The sequence below is a fragment of the Dendrobium catenatum genome, unplaced genomic scaffold (assembly GCF_001605985.2).
Source record: "Dendrobium catenatum unplaced genomic scaffold, ASM160598v2 fragScaff_scaffold_362, whole genome shotgun sequence".
NCBI lineage: Eukaryota > Viridiplantae > Streptophyta > Magnoliopsida > Asparagales > Orchidaceae > Dendrobium > Dendrobium catenatum.
In genome coordinates, this window is record NW_021318824.1 from 405708 (window position 1) to 431183 (window position 25476).

The 25476-nt window shown below is 36.9% G+C and overlaps 1 protein-coding gene across 1 annotated transcript; it reads right to left on the minus strand.

Annotated features, from left to right (window-relative positions):
• Positions 1-25232, minus strand: LOC110113059. Its single transcript, XM_020845479.2, has 14 exons — positions 24257-25232; positions 23454-23582; positions 23213-23352; positions 22886-23096; positions 22516-22753; positions 22159-22309; positions 21275-21613; positions 9698-10487; positions 8513-8647; positions 8300-8430; positions 7998-8208; positions 3713-3953; positions 3481-3631; positions 1-3318 (listed from the first exon to the last, which is right to left on the minus strand). Exons 1-14 carry the CDS (start codon positions 25098-25100, stop codon positions 2953-2955), a joined length of 4077 nt encoding a protein of 1358 aa, XP_020701138.1. The 5' UTR covers positions 25101-25232; the 3' UTR covers positions 1-2952.
• Positions 25233-25476: the final 244 nt, after the last annotated feature.

The window sequence follows — 25476 nt, forward strand, 5'->3', positions numbered from 1 at the left end:
AAAAATCATATAATAAAAACATTCTAAATCTCCATAAATTTGTATTTATACAAACCCAAATAAATTAAAACACAAAAAATACTCATACAAGCTTCGAAATTGAAATATGAAGTAGGGTAATAGTAAACTACCTCAAGACGAGCAACTTCATCAACTAGCTCAATGAGTGAAATTGGCTCTACGACCTCCAAATCCTGCTTTCTCTCTCTATGATTATCTCCTTCTCTCTCTAGGCGAAAGCCCAAGGGAAGAAAATAAGGAAAATATGCAATTTCTAAAATGGATTTTGATATTGGTAAACACAGTGCTTCAATGATACTATCCTTAGCTCTACAATGCTCTCAAGGGAAAAACACTGACATCTAAATATAGAACCTAGTGTCATAGTTCCATATTCCCAGAATCGTAGTGCTCCCAAGGGAAGTTCTAGCATCAGACAAAAACTTCAACGATGCAGTGCCAACCCTTCAGCATCACAATACTCTCTGTCTCTCACTTACTAGTAGAGAATATTGTACCACAATACCGCAAAATTCCCAAAGAGAAAATTTCTACGTATTATTTTCACTTTTCTAGTTTAATAACCTCTCTATGGCTAAATTAAACATAAAATAAGTATAAGGTTCATAGAGATTTAATAGGTACTTAATGAACTTGTAATTCTTATCAGATTCATTTTAAGTCAATGTAGGAAAATTCAGCATTCTAGAAGTGGATATTATGTAATGTGTATCCTAGCATTTCTTGAGAAGAGTGGGCAAGGCTACAAGGTCAAGAAAGTGTCAAGCCTTTGTAGGCTGACCAAAAATTCATTCATGAAAAAATATATAGCTTTGAGAATTCTTATTATTTATTAAAATATTTCTTATATGATCTCTTCTCTACAACTCACATCATCAACCCCTTATTTTGACAAAATGTGACATTGGGCCTTGACAACTAATCTAATGCAAAAAATTTAATGAAATCCCCCTAGTCCTCCATGCATCACCGGGTACCCATATAAGTGGCCATATTCCCGGTGAATATTCATATCAATGATCGATTTATTTTATCAGCTTTAAGTCTCATATCATAAAGGGTAATTAACACCGTCTCAATCATGAATTTATCCAATAAAACCCTGAACTGGAGACAAGGCCTCCTTATCACCACAAGGAGCTCTAGCTCAATTCGTTTATTAGTCATACAAAAGGAGATCGACTAATTTGAGTTTGATAGCTATATGATAATTTGTTATATTGAAGTTAGGATTGAGGCTCAATAATGCTTCATTAGAGAGTTTAATCATAAACATCAAACTTTTGATCATCTAGGTTCTCATCTGCTACACTTATATGATTGATTGTTATATGTCTCCTAAGATGTTCACCTCCATCAAAATTACCTAGGTAGTAAAAAATCGCCAATGATATGTATCGATCCTCCCAATGATATGTATCGATCCTCTAACAACAAAGTATGATTGCTAGTAAATCTATCAAATTGATGTTTTATTATCATATGGGTGTGAAAATAATGATGCAAGTCACTCCAAAAGGCATATACTATGCCCATCATCCTCTAATCAATTTTTCTTTCTTTTCTAGCAGTTTCAATCTCCTAAACTAATCCCTTTCCTTGGACAAGCTCTTCTCTTAAAATAACTCTAGTCGAGACTCGATAAGTTCCCTTCAACAACTCACTTGAAATGACATGAATCCCTTACTAGTATTTTACTGTTCACTTTATATATGAATTTTTGCAGTCGGCATATTTCAAATTTCTCACTAGAATGAGATCGAAACAAGCTTTGATATAAATTAAGGAGATGAACTATGATAACGAGTTGCTACTAAATATATCTCAAAATACATAAATTCACATTTATGCTAAAACGAAAGTGGAGTTTCTATTTGCTCCCCTCAATGAATCCTTTTAAATTTAAAATCCTAAGAGATGCATAGAAATATTAATTTTGTCAGAATTTTAAGAGTCCCATTGAATCCGCGTTACGTGGAATTCTAAGTAGCACAGGGACAACTGAGCATTTCTTCAAGAACTTTCATCGAAAATATTTTCTTGGGACCGAGAGCATTTATATCATTAATATCAAATCAATTTTTTCATGTCAGCATGAAACAGGGTAATCAGTTTCAATGATTTGTAGCAGCAAAACCTGCTTGTATGTGTAAAAGAACGGCAAACAAAAAAGAAAAAAAAAAAGAAAAAAAAAAGAAAAACTGTGCCAATGCAGGAGAACTGTACAGCTTTTTTTTTGGAAAAATTTGGGCAATCCCGTATATTAAAGAATAGAACTTACAAGTAAAATAAAAAATCTCCGCCAGCAAGAGAACCAAATGGAAAGAACATTCATTTTTACTGAATTTCAGACAAAAGAACTTGCTACAAGAAAACAATCCTCCCTTCTAAACCAGAAATTATTAGGTGAAGAGTTCAAACGTAGAGATACATTCAGATATCCACTTAAAATTTGACATGTTGAGTGCACTTTGGTTGCACTTTTTTTGTGCGCTTTACTTGTGATTTATCTACGCTTTAGTTGCATTTTTTGCTCTTTTATTGCGTTTTTTCACTGCGCCTTGACTGCGCTTTACCTGTGTATTTGGTGCACTTGGCTTAAAGTTCCACGAACGAATTGAATATCCACATGTTTACTCCACATGTCAATATTTTATTGGAGTCCAAACTTACCTCTATGTCCGAACTCCACACCTAATAATTCCTCAAGCTAAACTAACAGGTATCCCGCCTCCAGAGCTGCAGCAGAAACAAGTCCAGCTCATCTCAATACAACCGGAAATCAAGAAACAAACTAAATAGTTATTTATATTACAGTATGGTAGGCGGACTTGGGGCTGTATCACAATAGCCTCTCTTGATTTGTTGGCTACACTATTTAAGCTTCCATAATCTCCAACAACTCAGCATCCCTTCCGTTGCGATTAACAACTACTCAAGAGGAGAAGCAGGGCTTATTAGTCTGAAGCTCCCACTACAACTACTCAAGAAATCACTAGTCGACAGATTGCCACGCAGGTCCGAATAATCGCTCCTCGGCATATCAATCTCCGAGCTATGCGCTACAATAACTTGCAGTCGCTGCAGGAATTCAGGCATTGAGGGAACTGGAAGCGTTACAGAGTGTCTACTAAGCATCACAGCTAAGGAATTCATGCTCGGCCTTTCTATAGGATCTTCTTGTACGCAAAGCAGTCCTATTTGTATGCATTTCAATGCCTCTTCCGGTGGATACTCACTGCCCAGGCTGTGATCCACCAGTTGCAGTGCCATTCCTTGGTTCCAGTATTGCCATACCTTCATATCAAATTGCCGCACACAAGAGTTATAACTTATTACACTAATTAAGGCTTCCTTTGGGACGGCTTTCCTACTGCTTCATAGTTTTCTTTATACTAGAATGCCGTCTCAAACGAAGCCTAAGTTTACTCCGTCAAATCAGAAAATGTGAGGGCTTACATAGCTTAGAAAATCTAAATTGTTGCTTGCACTTAAGAAACAACTGCTGCTTCGGCCGGTTATAATCTCTAGTATGAGCACGCCATAACTGAACACATCAGACTTAGTAGAGAAGAGCCCGCGGAAAGCATATTCTGGTGACATGTATCCACTGCATTATGGTAGTAAGAGCCAACTGTGAGGATTCTTAGATATTGCATAATTTGGCAACAAAAAAATGTAGAGTACTCACTATGTACCAGCGATGCGAGTAGTATTATTGCCTTCGTGCTCATTAATGCCGGAAAGTTTTGCAAGTCCGAAGTCTGAGATCTTGGGGTTCATGTCGGCATCAAGCAAGATGTTGCTTGCCTTCACATCACGGTGAATGATTCTGAAACGCGAATCTTCGTGGAGATAAAGAAGGCCACGGCAGACACCTTCAATGATCTTGTACCGTGTTGGCCAATCCAGTTGTATTTGTCTATCAGGATCTGCAGTGTTTTTCAAAGAAGTTTCAATCTATATTATTTGATTTAACACATGATAAAAGCTGATAAGACATTTAAGCTAATTATAACATTGGTAAACAATTGACTCGGATCATGATATTTCTCTTAATTAGCGGCTAAGTTCATTTTAAATGATAGAAAGTAGATACAGTAAAATCAAAATTATTTTTGACATTAGTTCTATTAGGTACAATGAAGTATTGCAAAAGCATTATCTAAATATGCATTTAAATGATTGGATGTTGACTATCATACAAATGCTTATTTTTTTATCCCTTTAGTTTATGAATGCATTACTTAGATTCATGCATACATCTTAATTGTTATGTTCAAAAGATTTTTGATTTAGTTATCAATTAGAAATGTTGTTTTGAATTTGCAAAACATTCACAAATGGCACATTGGCGTTTTTTATTAACATTTTTTCTCAAAATGTTCAAAGATTTCATTTTTAAAATCAGTTAACATTGATATGATTAATGGCGAGAATACTTCAACTTCACTACCCTCACACTCCAACTGATTCCTTTGTTGTCATCCGTTAGAGCCTGCCGCCACTTCCAATGAGCACTTTTCTACTTTATGTAACTACCTAGGGTATTTTAGTATTTACATCTTCTTCTTCTAACACTAATATAAAAACTCATCTAAGTATGCTACAACAACAAGAGTGAATACAATGGTTTACTGTTCATCTTATGTTTTGATTCATTTGCCTGCGTGTTTAGCTAGCTACCAGGCTCTGCTCAACGACTTCAACATGGTATCAGATCCATGTGCCTAACGGCTCTCCCATTCACCGTCGATTGGCTGTTCTACAGTGTCTGCACCATCCATGCCTTCGACACTAACCTCTGATACCCCCGCATCGCCTGAAGTCTCAATACCACCCACCCTAAAGTTTCTTCTCTCCAACCTCAAGAACGTTATCAACATTCAACTTCTCCCCGATAACTACCACACATGGATATCTGCAATCCATAAGCTTTTTGCAGTGAACAACTTCTCCGGCTACCTTAATGGATCCCAATTTTGTTCACCCAAACATCTGTTTACCGCTACCGGCCAATTTACCCCTAACCCTCAATTTTCTTTATAGACCAAAATCTCTCTGTTGCTCTTTTCTCCACCATTTCCTCCTCTATCCTTCCTTATATCCTCAACCTCGACACCTCTGTGTCGATTTGGAAAACGTTTGAGCAACACTTCTTTTCTACTAACCGTTTTCGAGTTATACAACTCAAGAACGAGCTTAACTCCCTATCAATGAATAACAAGACAATGTCGAATTATCTTTCCTCTGTCAAAACCATTGTAGACAATATCACTGCTGCTGGCGGCACCGTTGACGACAATGAAGACATCTTGCTTTACATACTGAATGGCCTTCCTCCATCTTATCAATCCTTTAAGACATACATCAGAACTTCTCTTCATCCCATTAGTTTGGACGATCTATATTCGCTCCTACGTAGTGAAGAGATAAAACAAACTATCGATGTTGTTAAGGAGCTATCCATGTCCAACACTCCTCTAACAGACTCGGCATTCACCCTTCTGTCTAACCACGGTCATTCTTGCGGTTGTTTCAACTACAGTCGTGTTCGTACAAACTCCGCTACCTCAATTTGCCCCCTCCGTTTGATGGAGATTGCCAAATATGCGACAAACACGGCCACTCCGTGCTCACCTATTAGCACTAGGACAACTTTTAGTTTGTCCCTCTGGCATCTACCTCCAACCTCACTATATTTGTTGATTCTAAACCAGCTCCGAGCCTCTGTGGTATTTAGACAATGGTGCCAATGTGCATCTCACCCCTGATCTACTACCTCTTCAGCATCCTACACGCTATGCCGACAAATATCAAGTATTCATTAGCAACGATACCTTGCTTCCTATAAAACATTATGTGGTAACTATTTGCTACCCACTTCCATTCATAAGCTTCCTCTCAACCCTTTATTTCATGTTCCCAATCATACCCACAGACTTCTCTCCATCTCTAAATTGATCAATGATAACAATTGTTCTATTATATTTGTCAAAATTGATTTTCATGTCAAGGATCAGACGACCGATCACACTCTTCTTCAAGGACCGTGGCATAAAGGACTCTACCCTATTTCTCTCAGCTCAACTCTGTCCCCCCTCATCGCTGCTGCAACCATCGTTGTCACTCCATCTTTCGCAACTACTTAGCACTGATGCTTGGGTCATCCCAACTCCAGCATCCTTGCCACTCTCACTAAGTTTTTTCCATTTTTATGTGTTTCACAATATCAATCTATATGTAGCTCCAGTTCTTGCAAAAAGTCACATGCTTCCCTTCTCCCCCTCTAACCATATATCTAGTGCTATATTAGAAGTAATTCACGTTGATGTTTGGGGTCCCTCCTCTATTCTTTCTTATGATGGGTTTCGATATTATGTATAATTAATTGATGATTACACACGTTACATTTGGCTCTATAATCTAAAAAAGAAATCAGATGTTTCTCAAATGGGTGCTCCTCTACCTCTGAGGCATGATCAACTACGACCTTCTGCTCCCAAAGACTGAGCTCACTCTCTCTACTTTCTCTGATTCAAATTGGGCTGGTTACTCCCTTGACCGCAATTCAACTATAGGTTACTATAATTATTTCAATAAAGCTCTTCTCACTTGGTATGTCAAGAAACAGTCGATCGTAGCACGGCCCTCTAATGAAGATGAGAATCAATCTCTGGCAGCTGTTGCTTTCGATCTCATCTAGATTCGTCTTCTTTGCTAAGATTTCCATATTCCCCTAGACACCACTCTAATTTTCTACGATAGTATTTCGGTAATTTCCATAGCATGCAATGCTATTTTTCATACCTGCATCAAACACATAGAGATCGATCATCACTTCATCTGTGATTGTATTCAAGCGTAGCACTTTGTCATTCTCCACATCTCTACAGTTGATTACGTCGTAGATATATTTACAAAGTCTCTTTTGTCTACCAGACTTTATACGCTTCGCAACAAGTTAATGGTCCTCCCAACCATCAACTTGAGGGACGGTGATAAGGATATTTCAGCTTCACTGCCCTCACACTCCAACTGATTCATTTGCTGCCATCCTTCAGAGGCTGCCGCCACTTCCACTGAACACTTTTCTACTTTATGTAACTACCTAGGGTATTTTAGTATTTGCATCTTCTTCTTCTAACACTTGTATAAAAACTCATCTAAGTATGCTACAACAACAAGAATGAATACAATGGTTTACTGTTCATTCTCTATTTCAATTCATTTGCCTATGTGTTTAGCTAGTTGCCAAGCTCTGCTCAGCGACTTCAACAACTAATATATAATTAGCATTCCAATTAACTTATTTTATGCAGTCAATTAAGCGGTATAATTAATTTTGTGTGAAAAATCAATAATTATTATAATTTTTGTAAATCCTCTTGATGATGTTAAATGCAAGAAAAAAGTATTATTATTTGTGCAAATCATATATTTTATAATTAGCTCAGGAGTTATTTAATGATGAAGAAATTTGTTCGATGTCATCTATTAAACATGTTTAGTATTTAATAACGTAATTAATAAAAGAATAGCATCGGCTAAGCTTGTTTGAAGATCCTCTAAAAATTTATTCAAAACTTTTATTAAAAACAAGTAAATTATTGATTTGGTTCTAATATTTGAGTTACCCTTTAGCTGTGATAATATAAGAAATTATGATTGGAGCTTTGCGAAAGACAAACAGATTAATCATTATAAAAAAAAAGAGAAAGGTAACGACAACTTAGAGGAGATACTGCCACAGATTTATCTCTTAAAGAAAAAAGAGCTAACGACAACTTAGAGTAGATACTGACATAAATAACTACAAGTTGAAACTAAACAAATCAATCCTATCGTTTCCTTATCTTAATTTGAATTGTTTTTATTGTTGATTCAAGGCAGGACCAGCGACTTCTTTTGCCGGCGGGAACCATTATTCTATTCAACTGAAAAGATTTAAGTATCATATATACTATAGAACATACCGAATAATAATTTGTCCAAACTCTTATTTGGGAGGTATTCATACACAAGCAGCTTCTCGTCTTCTTCCAAGCAACAACCCACCAGTCTCACCAGGTTTTTATGCTGAAGCTTAGCCATAAAAACCACCTCATTTTTCATCTCCAATATCCCCTGCCCTGAACTCCTTGATAGCCTTTTCACTGCTATTTCCTGCCCGCCTCTCAGAACCCCCTGCTTAAATTTAAATCAAATAAAACCTTAACTATATTCCTCAAATTTGAGTAATATTTCTGACAAGGAGATCGATCAGCTAAGGTTTTACCATATAAACGGGCCCAAATCCACCTTCTCCCAGCCTATTTGCTTCAGAAAAATTATTTGTTGCAGATCTAATAGTGGCTAGATCAAGCGACATTATTGCATTACTGCTTATATCATCATCTTCTGCATTCCCTAAACAATAAAAAAAGGTTAAGATTTAATGTTGCTTATGATTATAATAACTTAATTTATACATTAGAGAAAGAAACATTACTGGATGACAACACTATTGGCTTCTTCCTTCTTCTTCTTATTAAGAAAATAAAGATTGCAGAGAGGAACAAGAAGGCAACTGCTCCTCCAGTGGTCCCAGCAATAATAAACTTTTTTGTATTTTTGTTTCTTTGACCTGCAAAGCAGTGATGGAAACTGAATAAAATACTGATTAATTTCATTTGTGGAAATAATGATAAACTGCAAATTAAATGCTAAATGTCTTTTTGCAGGGATTTAAATATCTCAAATAAATGATGATTAGTATTATAATTCACTGTTTAGAGTAGCCCAGATAGGTAAAGTTTGCAGGCTATCTTGCATGCATAATGCACAAAACTTTCCTTTGGCAACTTCAATGAACAATATTACCACAAAACCTTCAAATTAGTGAAATAATCCTTATTCATCCAAACAGAGATGGTAATTGAGATTATAGACTTAAGCTTCATTTGGAACGGCTTTCTTTCTGCTTTTTAAAGCAGCTTTTTACGTCTTAAAGCAGCTTTCTAGTACAAAAATTGTACTATGAAGCTGCTTTAAGAATCAATAAGAAGGCCGTCCCAAACGAAGCTTTGGACTAATAACTTTTTTGTTGCTTTCTAAAATAGCTTTTTAGTAAACACTAAAAAGCCATTTTAAAAAGCAATATAAAAGCTGTTCCAAACAAAGTTTTAGTACCAAAAGTCTAACCAAAAAGAGTGTTTAATTTCGTAGGAAAAGAAAAAGCTGATACAAGCTGTAACTAAAAATGCTTTTTGATAAGAGATTTATTTTTTTTTTTGGGACATTTAGGCCAATTAAGATAAACTCACACACACCACGCATACACAAAGACTTGAACCTAGGACCTCTTAGTTGAAGCATAAGCTCTCAACCAACAGCCCAAGGTGGGTGAGCTGTGTTTGATAAGAGATTTTATTATCTCAAATGATGATCCGTACTTCAACTTGGCGCATAAAGGAATCCAGCTTGATCAAATTTTTCTTTTTGCTTGCATTATGAGCTCTTTATCTTTTTTGGGGGAAAAATAAACTCTCTTTCACAATTTCAGCCCAATACCTTCGGATCCGGGCATCAATCTCTTAACGAAACAGAGTATTTAAGTTTCCCAACCAGACATATCTTAAGTAATTAGAAATTCATTAGATGTCTAAATTAAACGATCATTGATCGATCAACTCACCCGTCCCACCGTCGATCCCACTATTATCCCCATCACCGGAAAAAGCCGACGGAACAGGCGGCGACGACACTAACTGCTGCGAAAAGAACAAATATTGCTCGAACCTCACGGCACAGCTCACACTCTCCACTTGAGCTCCAACCTTTGTCATGACTAGCACCGACATCGCCCAATAGAGACATTGCAAGCAATCGCTGCTAGAGAGGTCCCTAGTGCACCACGCCATTCCGTACACATCTTTCTGATGGGAGCTGTTCGCGGCAAATCTCGACTCGGCAGCCGCCGCCGCATCAGAAACCTTTTGCATCAGCCGCTTCACCCTGCCGGAAAATACTTTGGGCTTAGAGGCGTTCTCGATTTCGTATCTGCCCTCAAGAGGCGTTAGCATTGACATGCCGAAGAAGCGATTGTCGGAGTAGCGAAGGAGACAGTAGTCGTTACGGATGGCGGCCGACTTGTTGCGGCCGCAGACGCCGGCCATGAGAGTTGAAGACGCGCGGGATAGGCAGGAAGAACAAAGTTCTTTGGAGGAATCTGGGCGGCACTGCGCGAGGACGAAGAGTTGAGAGGAGGAGGAGTTCCCGGCGGTGGAGGTGGAATAAAGAGATGGTGAGTTGGGGACGGAGTGGGTGATGCCGGCGAGGATGCGATGGAGGTTGGTAGAGTAGGGGCTTGAAGAGTTATAGTTGTCACCAAAGCAGTAGGTGAGGAGCGTAGTGCTCTGGGAAGAGGTTTTGATGGAGAGAAAGAAGATGATTTGCAGGGCGGAGAGGAGGAGAGAAAAGAGTGCCTGCATGGCGGGTATAGATGCCATGGAGGTGCCAAGTAGATACTTAAGTCTATTGCTTGATAGATGTCATTTTTTACTTTTTAAATTCGTTTATTGTTAAAATTTTGATTTTTGGATCTTCTCATACAGATCTAAAATCTAAATATTTATATTTGTATATATATAAATTTAAATATTAAATATACAAATATATTAAAATTTTATGGTGTACAGAAAATTTCCTAAATTGTAGATGGATAGTTTTATTTTCTGATTTGTAAAATTGGTGATCAATATATATTTATATAGGAGCATAAAAATATATTTATTTAAAATGAAATTAAAATTGAGTTAAATTTTACGGTATTTTATTATTATTTTTATATTTTTTATTATTTTTTAAATAAATTTTACGGTATTTAAATTATCTTGTATATTTTTTTTTTCAGAAAATCGTATAATTACTAACATAAACATATATTTATTTAAAATGAAATTAAAATTGAGATAAATTTTATGGTATTTAAATTCTCAAGTAAAATTTTTTAAGAAAATCATATAATTTGTGTTGAAAGTTTTCTTATTTTAAGGAAATACCTTTTTAATTATGTTTTAATGCATGAGAATTTTGATATGATTTTTTTCTATCTAATATTATTAGACATGCATAATTATAATTTTAAGTACATATTTGAACAATCAATAATATGGATCAATCATGAGTTGGATGATTTTATCTTTTATCGATTAAACAAACATTAATACGTCTTTACAACACCTAATCCATATATTCTCATAAGAGCAATATATGTGACAAATGATTAGTAATCAATCAAAGGTACAAATGCTAATAGCTTATTAATGGATGAGAAACATCAATAATGGATGAGAAATATCAATAGTTAATAAACTTCCTTCACCTTTCTTCGATGCGAGTTAATTATAATGCTTAAAGGATTTGGAAGATGATGACAAGTGTTCTTGGTTGATCCACTAATTATGATTAATTGTTATAATACTTGAAGATTAAGTGATTAATCATTTAAATTATTTAATGATTTAATTGCTTAATTGCAGTGTTTCCTTAGCTTTATTCAAGTTAATCTTCGCTCATGTATGATCTAATGGTATATACAAATTTAAAAAATAATAATAAATGGATATTAGAAAAATTGAAGTTTGATCTGAGGGGGGTGGAACTTCCTTTTCATATGTTCATCTCTGATGCAATCATAGTAAGTTGAAGGTTGATTTGAATTTTAATATTCTTATTTTTATTACATTGCACAAACAATGCTTATCTCAGGCACAAGCTATGTCAGATTTGTGTTGTCACTCCTTTTTATTATTTAAGTATTATCATTTAGTCATAGTACAATCAATTTTCAAGAGCCTCATAGAACATGGTAATTGTATTTCTTAATTACAATCACATCCATTTTATATCTTATCATAAGTCGCGCCATCTAATTTATAGTTTTGTCATAAATTTTCTCAATAAAGACAGAATTGAAAATTTTAAAAATACTCTAATAATTTTCATCAGATTTAAGAACAATGTTGATCATAAATTTTCACATAGCTCATTGGCCTCCTCTACTTGGGGTTCGAGGGCCTTGCCCTCAAAAATTTGTTTTCCATATAGCCATACATCACTGTGGCTCTATACATTAGAGCGCTGCAGTCTTATACACTTGTGCACTGTAATATCGTAGTATGCAGCGTGACAGTTATGTAGTCTTTACTTAAAGATAGAGAGCGAAGCGTTACGGCCCTCCAGGGCCAGCATGCAAGCCAGGCTAGTGATAAAGAGTAGAGCACTAACATCACGACACTGCGAGTCAGGATTGGCAATTGTCTTTTTCATTTTTCATGCTTAACTTGAATGATTGCATCCTTTAGTGTAATTTAAGAGCATCTCGTTGTCTATTCTGAGTAGAGAATGAATTGTGAAGTAAAGAGAGAAAAAAGGTGAAGTGTGAGAGAAGAGATCTGCTCAATTTCTTCTAAATTTTTATAATTAATTTCTTAGTGTGTTGTGTGTCTCAGTTGTTTTTTTCCCAATTTTGAAATTTTTAAGTCAAATCTTGGTGTTCATTTTCGTTGTTTCTTTCTTATTATTATTTTTTGAGTGAAGAGAGAAATGTCGCAGTACCCTAAAGACTAGCGTCATAGTGCTCCCAGCAATATTTTTTCCCAATCAATCTTAGACTTATCTATTTGATCAACTCTATGCCATTTTCTATTGCTAAATTATAATATCTAATAATGAATACAATATTCTTACTAGATTCTTTAGTAGCATTTATTACATTAACACCTGAGAAAATTGAGTTTGAATTAATGTCCAAATAGTAAATTGAGTTTGAATTAATGTCAAAATAGTTGTAAAATTTGCTTGTATTAAAGTAGTAGTAATTTGTTCTTCCTTATGTATTTAAGTTCTTATGTTGAAAACCAAGGTCAAGTTCAATCGAAGGCAAAGTAGAATCGAAGGCAAAGTAGACTGAACTTCCAACCCTACGGTCCACTTAGTAACACTTGATCAGCACAACACAATAGGACTTATGATGTGGGGAGATAATCATTGGATCATTGGAAGAAGAGGGTGTTTGAAGGATTTCCAAGTACAAGATAACAAACTAAGCTAAAAGGCTTCAATTCATATAGTATTCATCATTCCCCCATCCTACTACAATGCTTCATATATAAGCTAGCTATAAAATATTCTAGAAAACACTAGAGAAAAAGGTACAAGAGGTATTCTAGTCCTAAAACTGCACTTAGTTAAGATGTTCCTACATCATTCTTCCCATGCGTCAAAAGAGCTCGACTCCGTCGAAGCGTGTTATAGGGAGGGAGATAGATGTGGAAATTATAATAAAATCCCAGGATAAAAAAATTCTACTTCTTTGATGCACGTCCACAAGCTCGATCAATGGCATTATGAGTTCCTTTGAACTTTCACAAATTTGCTTACTTCGATCAATAACAACATATTTGACCCTTGAAATGAATTCTTTATCCCAACTAGAATCACATAGTAAGCTCATGATTCCATCCAAAAACTTTTGTACCATTTGAGGCAGCTATTTACTGCTGAACTCTATTAAATGATAAAGACATTGATTATTCTAAAAACAATAAAACACATATTTAAGTGTGTTTACGTGTCCTGTTGTAATTGGTTAAGATTTGTATAAGCTGTGTCTATAAATAGTCTTGTCGTCTACTGTTTGTACTGGGAAAAATTAATAGAAGCTTTTCTCTGTTTGGTGTTCTCTTCCTTTATCTTTCCTGTGTGCTTCATAGCTTTACAGGTTAACAAACTCACCATTCAAAGAATTCCATGAGATAAGATTATTCTCAGTCAATTCATGAAATAGCTTATGAGCTAATTCTAAGCTGATAAGCACTTAAATAAGCAAGCCTCCTTATTTGTACTAGTTTAATCCTAACAGCTACTTTTTAACAAACTCCTTTAATCAGCACCTTTGACTTTTTAACAAACTCCTTTCATCAATGCAATACCATGGCCATTTTATCTTAGTTACTATAGCTCTTCCCTGCTTCTCTTTGCGTTTTGCTCTCTGTTCTTGTTGACCTTTATATAATATCCAAAAGAAACAGAGATAAAATCATACCTATGATCCATCGAATCCAGGAATCCCGCAGAAATTACCGTGCATTCGGCGCCGCTCGCGTCGCTTCCCGCAATTCCTACAGAAATCTCGCGATCTCGCCTCCATCGTTGCTCCGATCGCGTCTATAAAATGGAGCAGAGCCCTGCTTTCGGGACTGCTACGGCTGCTCTTCCACACGCGGAATCCCTGCAAACCTCCGCTCTTCCATTCCTCTCTCACGACCGAACTCCCATCGCAGACCCCGTCTCCCCTCTCATCTCCGACCTACCGTAAGACCCCGTCGTGCTCTTCCTCCTATCAAACAGAAGTCGAACTTACATGTACCCGGCCTTCTCCCGATCTCCTTTAAAGCCGACTGCCCCATCCCGACTCCGTTGCTTCTTCGACCCAGAGAGAGAGAGAAAGAGAGAAGTAGGGAGCATTCCACCTACCCGTTTGGAGCCCTAGCTCACCCGACACCTCTGCCTCCCTCCGACGTCGCTCCTTCCTGTTCGAATCGAAAGTCACAACATTTTGATCGGAAGCAGCAAACCGAGAGCTCAAGCATTGTGAAGGTAACTTGCTCCCTATCCCGAGCATCTTCGGCTAAATCCAAAAAAATGCAGCAGAACTATAGAGCTTATTAAACTTTTTTTTAGTTAAGTATAATTATTTTAATCTAATTTTAGTTAGTTATTTTTTAATATAATTACTTATTATTAAGTATAAGTTAATTATAATTAATATATTCTTTAATTATAATTAATTATTAATTAATGATGAATTAATCATAATTAATTAAATTTGATTATGATTAATTATCTTTTAATTATAATTAATTATTAATTAATCATATATTATTTATACTTAAATAAATTTAATTATGATTAAATTTTCTTTAATAATATTTAATTATTATTAATTATAACTAATTATTATTATTTAAAATTAATTATAAAAACTGATGAGAAATGAAAAAAAAAATACTTCCCTCCCTCGATGCTTGCAACGCGTCCAAACGACCACCTATACACGCTTTTCTCTAGCGTGGTAGGAGGAAGATTTGTGGACCTAAATCAGAACAAAACTCAAGTGATTTCTAAAAAATCAAATCCACATGAAATAAAATCAAAAATTGAACCAAATTCAAGTCAATACGAATATGAAATGAGTTTGCAAGGATTTCATAAATTGTGGACATAACACTTGAACTTGTAAGCATCTGCCTCAAGTCCAAATGAAATTGAACATGCAATCGGACTCAAAAGAACTTCAAAAGATCCTGACTAAGCACTTGAACTCAATGCGGACTACAAGGAATTGAGTCTTCAGGCTCTTAAAAATATGAAAATCCTAAATTCTCGAATGAACACAAACATTTGATGCATGCAAAGGACCTGATGTGGACTCAAACTTGCATTGAACTCAAAGATGACACATAACTCAATTAATTCATAAAGAGTTCAATTTGAGTGATTATAGAGATAAACTTAAAGATGTCAAACAATGAGCTATAGCTTAATGAAATGGGAGATGTAATGACGTATCTACAATTAATAGTAGAGTTTCAATGAAATATCAAATAATCATCATACAAACATTAGTATGTGAATCTACCACATGAGTTATCTTCAAAATCAATAAAGGACCCATGATATATGACACACATTCAAATGAACATCAAATGGAAGAGTGATGAAGAATTTGATTTCTTGAAGAATAATCAAGATTTCAATGAAACTATCTCTCAATCAGAATGCAAGCGTTGAATTGAAAGGTCTCTTATGAATAGTGGATAGTCAATAGAATGTTCAATAAATCTCCTAGAATGAAGGATACTAAAAAGCATGTGATGAACATGATGACGGGCCCACCATCATGTGCAATAAATATGGCAAAGGTACAAGCAGAGGACAAGAAATATAATTGCAAACAGATGTACAAAATCCCTTAATAATAGTACAAGCTGCATATGAACGACGACAATTAATGTGTAAAATTCACACAAGTCACGTAAGAGAATGTGTAAGTCTCCATGATCAATGTCAAATGTCTTACGAACATATATAGTAGCTCCTACAAATACTAGGAGATGTATAGATAAATGTGGTGGTTCACCTCTCAACATACACGGAGAAATTGATAACAAGCACATACACCTACAAGCTATGTAGTAAAAGGTAATGGAGCCTATATCACCCTCGCAATCACATCGAGCTATGGATGAATGCATCTACATACCTATGAACAACAATAGTAGGTGTACAAAAAATATTGAAAGATTGTAGCAAAGGCATAAAGAAGCTCGTCATGCATATAACATACAATGATAAATGCAAATACCTACAAGTATTTGTAGGGGATCTGATGCCTAGAAGTGCAATCTAAGATCAAAGACCAAGAGCAAAGAAGTAAAAGAATTGTTATAAAGGCAGGCATTACAGGCCGAAGCAGGAGATTAGTTAGTGCACTACGATCCACCTACAGAAAGCAATGAGTAGTGCATGATAGTCTACCTGTATTAAGCAGTGAATAACTCTATTCAGAAGCTGCTACGCCACGCCACCGGATCTGCAACATTCTTACAAGCAGACAGAAGACGTCTATTCTAAAATATCCCCGCACGTGCACCGTAGCTTGTATACACATAGGTACACAAAGGGGCATGTCAAATCAATGAAATTCCCAAATACTCATATGGGCCCCGGCGAACGTGTTATTGGTACACACGTGACGTATAGGGATGCTGCGCGGGTCAATAAGTGGATTCTTGTTCGAACCCGATCCTTCTATATGGATTAATAGGAGTCGACAGGGTTCGAACCCTTTAAATAAATACACGGTTGTGGAGACTGATGTATTTGTTTCAATGCATTCATATTAGGCCTTCAAAACCTACAATCAAAAGAATTCACTAATAAAGGCTCAAAGCTTACGAAACCAGATCCTCTATCGACAGTTGATAGAGTCGATAAGGTTCATTCAAATAGAAATGACCCTAAACACCCCAATAATGACCGTGTTGAATGCTGATCTCAACCGGAGGGGTTCACAAATATTTTCAAATGCCTCCCAAAAGTCCATTCAAAATCTAAAAATCTCAAATTTCAAGATATTTAAAACTGAAATCAAACCATCAATGATTAAATCAAAATCCATCCACCCTCCACAACAGTTTTTCGGAGTGGACAAATTTAAAACTACTTCAGCTTACAAAGAGCCAAATGCCTAGTAAAAAATATTACTAGAATCCATTCTCAAATAGTCTCCTGCTAGTAAGGACGTGGTACGTGTCCTCTGATCGGCGGTTTGCCACCAAATGACACCGCAGGATAAACGGTTATGACCCGGGGCCCTCTGAACCGAGTGGTTTTGTCGCCAAATGGCACCACGAAATATTTGTTATGGCCAGCGCCGTTACGTTCCCTATTGGCATAAAATCCTTGAGATATGAATCAATAGGATATGATTGATAGGGCACAAATCCCTCTGTCAGCTAAGGTGGATTCAAATCTGTCCCCTTAAACAAACATTCATCCCAGGTCTATAAGGTCCTCTTGGACGAAGCAATCCATGGCTGCCAATAAGAATCCTTCTGTCAGGTTGGGTCGACTACCTCCTATGACTAAGTAGACCAGGGACCACGATGGCCTGGGACGACGGAACCATGAGATATTGATCGGGCCCATCATCCACCATCCGCTTTAAGTGAATGATGGTGAAATTTCTTATTTAAATATCAAACTCTTTAATTCCCAAACATCCAAAACCTTCAATCCTTCAATTCCAAACTCCAAATCTATTGCTGCTACTATATGCCAGATAACACGTATCTCTATACGTATCTGATTGACGACTAGCCTTAATCGAAAGTTCTCTCTCGTGATCGGGAGGGGTAATTAACTATAGGGGCTTGCGCCTATAGGAAACCAAAACTCAGATCGTTAAGTCCTTGCAAAATGAGGGCGAAATCTTTGGGTAGTGTCTTATCTACAAACCCATCTTCCTTCCAAAATTTACCTCGGAACTTATTCCGTTAAAACTCCCTCGCCGAATAAAAAGAAGAAGAAAAGCGCGGCGGGGAGGTCGGTGCCGAATTTTCAGAGCCCACAGTTCTATAATGCAGGAACTCAAGCAGTTTTAGCCACAAGCACTAGCATTCTTCATAAGCAACCTTAGGTCTTACACCACAGAAGGGAATTTTGCACAAAAGAATCAGCTTCCAGTCCATATGTAGTAAAACCATTAAATTCTGACTTCTCATTTACCTTGTTAAATCGAATTCCTTGACTATAAGAAAACTTGTATGCTTCCAATGCAACATTGACTATTCCTTTCTCCATACCACTCTTAGAGGTAGTAAATTTCATATTTTCTAATAAAAGAATAGTTAGAAGAAAATGGCATGTATGGTTCGTAGCAAAACTCATCTCTATGCCATCTTGTGAGAGCATGAATGATGACATCCCCATGCCCGCATTGTTAATCAAAATATTCAAAGGAAGATTCAGAGAATTGAAATATGATGTAATTTTGCTCACATAAGCCATTAAATGGAGATCTAATTCCAAGGCATCAAGTGGGATCTCCTTCATAAATTCATTTCATTCACATTGCTATCAGCAAAAACATTTCTAACCCCTAAAATGACATGAACACCTCACAAAGTAAGCATACGAGCTATTTCTATACCAATGCCACCTGAAGCTCCTCAGAGTATGGCACTCCAAAGCGAGATGTTTGAGCATTTGATTCGATGAAAGAGGCTAGCTAGCCACCGTCACTTGTGGGTCCCAAAAATATTTTTTGACATTCCGGACTCAATTTTGACACTTTCAAAGCTTAACGGGTGCCTTTATGATTGAGTTTGAGCAAATTTATATTTTTTGGAAAACAATTCTTTCTTATTCAATCAATTTGAAGTGTTGTGACATATATTTTCAGACTCTATAGGCTTCGACGTCCGAAAATAGGAGGACAACTGATATATAATCAAAAAATCATCTTGATCAGGTATGAATCTCATAGCAAAATCAAGATTGAAACTTTAAAAATTAAATTGGAGATCATCTGAACTCTGATTTCATCAAATTTATAGTTGAACTGAATGTCTCGAAAATATGAACCCAATGACACCAAATTTGATGCAATCCAAGCTCAAATGAGACCAAATGAAATACTTGAAGCGCATTCAGAAGGTTCAAACCATAATTTGGATTACCAAACAGTTTTTAAATGTGACATGCTTAAAATCAAATCGAGCGGTTCGACGAGATGAATCGAATGAACCCAAGATCATAAAATTATGATTTCATTAGGGCCTTCAAATACCCAATAAACGGTCCATGATAAAGGGATTCAACATCAGTTGTCCATTCAAACCACTCTCAATTCACCCCTGATCTTTCTCCTATTTATTGGTCATGTTACTCTCTAAAAACTATAAATAGACCCTCATTTCATATAGGAGTCTCAAATAAAATGGGAAGAGAAGGAAGAGACTCATCCTCGGCCTCCGCCAGACTTTCATCTGCCAGCCTACCGACATCGGAGTTCTGCCAGAATGCCATCTAACACTAGAGTTCTACCCGGAAGACGGCTGATGTTGGACTTCTACTCGGTGTTTGACCTTCGCTCGGCACCGAATTTCTACCCGACGTCAGACTTCTACCCGATGTAAGACTTATATCTGATGCTTTACTTTTGTCAATCGACAGACTTCTACATAGCGCTGGACTTGCACTAGTCGTCGGATTCCTATATGACACCGGACTTCTGCCCGTCATCGGATTCCTACCCACATCGCTGAACTTCTGCTTGTCGTCGAATTCATATTAGACGCCGAACTTTCGCCCACCATCGAAATTCCATTAGACTTGTACCTGTCGCCGGACGTCTGCCCATTGCTGGACAGTTGTCGGACTTCTATTTAACGCTAGACTTATGTCTATTACTGGACTTCTTCCTGATGTCATTCTTGTGACCTCCGTTGTTAGACAACGATCTTCATGACCTCCATCGCCCGCCGACTACGGTCGTTCCGAACTACGTCGCTCACCGACTACAGTCCTTCTGATCTCCATTGCTTGCCGACTACGTTCCTTCCGACTTACGTCGTCCACAGACTACATTCCTTCCGATTTACATCGCCCACCGACTACAATCCTTCCAACCTTAGTCGCCCGCTGACTAGGGGTGTCAATATTTGACACGACATGAAAACCCAACCCAGACCCGACCCAAAAAATCCGAGTTGGACTCGACCCGTTTCAAAAATGGGTCGGGTTCGGGTTCGCAGATTCGACCCGTGTGAAAAAATGGGTCGGGTTCGGGTTGACCCAGCAACCCGCCGGGTCAACCCGAAAACCCGTTTATTTTAAAAAAAATTGGATTCCCGCCCTTGCCCGCTGCCCCAGCCCGCTGGCCCGCCCACGTAAGTCACCCACCGACTACGGTCCTTCCGACCAAACAAGCACATCAATAGTGATTCTTTGTATTCCCACTTTGTAATGTACTTTATATGATGTACATCAAGCTAAGGCCTTCCCCCATGGAAGAGCCTCATTTGTAATCAACTATAAATACTAGTGTATTCTTTCAAATTGGATTAGATCTCGTGATTTTCCCCCTTTTCAGGGATTTACCATGTAAAATCTTGATGTCGCTTTAAATACTGCACCATATCTTTTTATCTGATTGCGTGCTGGATCTTTGTACAATGTCAAGACGTTAAATTTTATATTTCTCTACCGCCTCGAATACTCAGGACGCAACAATGACATCATAAGTTCTACAAAAAAAAAATATTTTAAGTATTAAATTATAAAATTATATTAATATATTTTATCTACAATGTTTTTAACAAACTATCCAATTTTTATTAATAAAATTAAGAATTCTAATTACATATAAGAATAAGCTTTTATTACAAATTTTTATAATTAAATTATAAACTTTTTCCTTATAACAATGACTATAATTGAAATATTTATAACATGAATTTTATTTCAAGATTTTATTCATCTGCATTGAATACACGCACAATAAAAATTGCATTAAGAAGACAATAAGAAATAAAAGAAATAGCATTCAAATTCTTATAACGTATTAATGGATGACAACACGTGGGCTTCCTTCGCCTTGGTTCAATCATACCACTGAATTTTATGTATATTTAAAGGCCTACCGAGCTTCCAAATCAGTAATTGTAACAGAATTTGCAGACTCTGCTCTCAACTGCTCATTCATAGAAATATCTTGTTCTATTTCTCGTTCAAACGACTCGGAATCTGCATGGCTACTGCCTCCAACATAGAACGGAGGCATCGACGGAGCTGGAAATGAGGTCGAGACGGAACTGATCATCAGCATCACTGAAGCCATGCTTGGTCGCAATAATGAATCCTCCTGCACGCAAAGTAGTCCAATGTGCAAGCATTTCAATGCTTCTTGAGGGTGATATTCATGTCCAAGGCATTCATCAACCACTTGCAGTGGCATCAGCTGATTCCAGTTCTTCCAAACCTGAAGAGCTTAGGAGACAACATCAGGATCAAGGAAATTGGTTTGCTTAATTGTATATGATTAGTTACAAATATTGTTGGTAAATAATTTCATTCAATTGTTTAACATCACCAAGATTTAGCCTTTATTTGAGACAGCTTTCTTACTGCTTCTTAAAGTGATTTTTTAGTACAAAATTATAAATTCTTTACTATAAATTTGTTTTAAGAAGTAGCAAAAAAGTGATCCCAAATGAAGCCTTATTCTGATCTAGTATGCACTCTCCAATAATTAATATCAAATATAATTATAAAACTATTGTTGATTTGTCGAGACAACAAGTTACTTATGACTTAGGATTTCTTAATTTTCATTGGGGCAACATCAAATTAAACATGTATGAGAATGTCTAATTAAGTTTAATATTGAAAATTTTGCTTTGCTCATATGTTTAATATTTTATGTTCACAACTAAGTTCAAGTTCAATTAGAGATGTAATAAGCTCAACTTTCCCCCCAATCTGCTCTATAACACTTGATCAGCACAATATGAGAAGAATTCTTACATAGCTTAGGAGGTCTAAAGGATGTCCTATGTCTGTGGAAACGCAATTCCTCCTGCCTGTGATGATCTCCAGGATCAGAACTCCATAGCTGAACACGTCTGATTTAGTAGATAAGAGACCATGCATTGCATATTCTGGTGCCATGTATCCACTGAAAAAATAATGGATCGAACAATCAAGTTCTATAATTGGGAAAACTGCAAAGTTATGACAATAATGTGTTATAGGTTTTGTTTGGGGCGGCTTTCTTGTTGCTTCATAAAACAGCTTTCAAGTTCAATGATTAAAATTTTTGTATTAAAAAGTTGCTTTAAGAAGCAACAAGAAAGCCGTCCCAAAACGAAGCCATATTCTTACAATGTGCCAGCAATTCGATCTGTGTTCTGTTGCGTCTGATCGATGCGAAAAAGCCTTGCAAGTCCAAAATCTGATATTTTTGGTGTCATGTTGTTGTCCAGCAATATATTGCTTGCTTTCAGATCTCGATGAATGATTTTTAAACGCGACTCTTCATGAAGATAAAGGAGGCCTCTCCCGATACCTTCTATAATCTTATATCTGGTTTCCCAATCCAATTGTGGTCGCTCATTAGGATCTATAAATTCAATTAATATCAAAAAAAATTCATAGGAACCACAACTGATGAAAGGAGATAAAACCTTGTTCTATTGATTTAATGAATTAAACAGTTTACATTGGTTGGAAGAGAGGTAAAGGACATGCATACCAAATAAGTATTTCTCGAGACTGGTCTTGGGGAGATATTCATAAACAAGCATCATTTCGTTTTCTTCCAAGCAACAACCCAACAATCTCACGAGGTTCTTGTGCTGAAGCTTGGCAACCAAAGCAACCTCATTCTTCATTTCTACAAATCCTTGTGTTGAAGTTCTTGAAAGTCGTTTTACTGCTATCTGTTGTCCATCTTCTAATAAACCCTGAATAAACATTTAACCAAATAGTATTTTTCTGTGTTGCTTCGAAAAATATAAGTTTATCAAAGTTTAGTTTGTATCAATACTGCAACAAAAATAATAGTGAAACACTTTCCTACCTTATAAACTGGCCCAAATCCACCTTCTCCCAGCTTATTTTCTTCAGAGAAGTTATTTGTTGCTTTTATAATTGTATCCAGATCAAATAACAAAGATTCAGTATTTCTCATGTTCTTCTCCTTGGGCAAAACGTCGTGGCCTAAAGCAAGTTTTGCTTTCAGTAAAATATATATCGAAAAACATTATCCTATAAATATAATGAACTAGTTTTGCTTGTAAAGGAACAGAAGTGATTCTAACCGGTTGACAGTCTTTTCAGTGCTCTCTTCTTTCTTAATTTCAATAGGACGAAAACACACAACGCCGCCGAGGCAAAAGCAATCGGAAGGGCAATGATAAGAATCTTTTTTACAATGTTGCTGCTTTTCGCTGAACAAAAATCGAACATGCAAAAAGTATTAAATTCTGATTTCATCATCTTTTTTTTTTTTAAATCTAGGAATTAAGAGATTAAATATCGACTTTAATTTGTATGGAAAAAATAATTTGATTTAAGAGATCATTGTGACTTAAGGGTTTAAATAAGTCGAGTTTCTGTTTAATTTATACTGAACTTGAACTCAAGATCGAGTTTGACTTGAGCTCATTTGCTGAGCTTTAGTTCAGCTCAAGCTCAAGCTCGATAAAAAGCTTGATATTGACTGAAGCTCGATTTTTTTTTAAAGGCTAATTAAAGCAAACTCATACAAACATCACATACGTAAGGCTCGAACTCAAGACCTCTTAGTTGGTAGTCAAATCTCCTAACTAATAGATCAAGGAATGTTGCAATATTCGATTTCTTATTTTTAATGTAGATCAAAATAATTAATTAGACTAATATAAATAATGGTTATGTTAATTTTTATTAATACGGTCGGTCAAGCTTGAAGCTCGTATGATATATTAACTCAAATTTAAACTTGAAATTAAATTTGTGCCTCAGACAAGTTTGACTCACAAGTTCGCTAAGATAATTATTAACCTATTGTTAAACAAGACCAAATTAATTATTGACCTTTAGTTAAACATGACAGAATTTGAGATCAGAAATAACAACTTACCGTTAGCACTGTTACCACCGTCAACAGCCGGCGCCGGTGAAGGCCGGAAAGCCCCTTCTGCAGTAAACGGCGGCGTTTGCGATTGTTGTGAAGGAGGCGGCGGCGACGGAAGTACCGACAAAAATGAAGAGGTCTGAAACCTCGAAATGCAGCTTACCGTCATAACCTGGCTAGCAACCCTGTCAACCTGAAGCTTCCCCGCTACCCCGTCAAGGCATTGCTGACAATCACTGCTTGATAGGTCTTGGGTGCACCAAGCCATTCCATAGATGTCTCTAAGATCAGAGTAGTTAGTTTGCCCTGATCCAAACCTCGATTCAGCCTCGGAAGCTTCTGGTGATATCTTATCCATCAGATCATGTACTGTCTTATTGAAGACTACAGGGTTCGAGGCGTTCTCGAAGTAAATAATGTAGACATATAATGACATATCAAGAATGGAAAAGAAGCGTTGGTCAGAGTAGCGGAGCACACACTCATCAGCGCGCAAGGCTGCAGATTTGCATAGAGGACAACCGCCGTTGGGCTTTGCGGATGCAGCAGCTGAGCTGTTGAGGCAGTCGAAACAAGTGGGCGCGGACACATCAGGGCGGCACTGCGCAAGGCCGAATACCTGGTCATCTGGCGAGCTTCCTATGGTGGCGGTGGAGTAGAAAGACGAAGAAGAGTTCCACGTGGAAGCGACGAGTTTGGTGATGAGGCTGCGGAGGTTGGATTCGTACGGACTTCCTGCGGTGTAGTTGGTGGTGCCGCAGGAGGTGAGAGGGACGCTCTCGGACGGCGTTGTGCAGGTGAGAAAGAGAAGTATTTGCAAGGAAATGAGGAGAGAGGAGCAAAGTGCCATGGATTGGGATCGTTGGAACTTGAGTCGGGGGAGAGGAGCTGCAGAAGGTGATGGGAAATGGAAATGCTTGGTAGCAATGGCATGAGAGCTAGGAGCGTGTTGATACAGCTTGTTGGTGTAATTTGTTGGATTTTTTGTTTTTGGAAAAATCTGGTGCCTGAAGACCGACTCAAGTTTGCGAAAGAAAGACCGACTCAAGTGATATTTGACCTTAGACTTTGGCAATGAATGTCAGTCTCTAAAAGAACTTAGCGTGGTAAACCACGCAAGTTTGAATAAGCGGCTTCATCTATATGGTGATGTTTTGATGGCTTATAGCCCTAAGAGAGGGAAAATTATTAGTTATGGTCACCGGACGTAGAGATATGTCCGGATA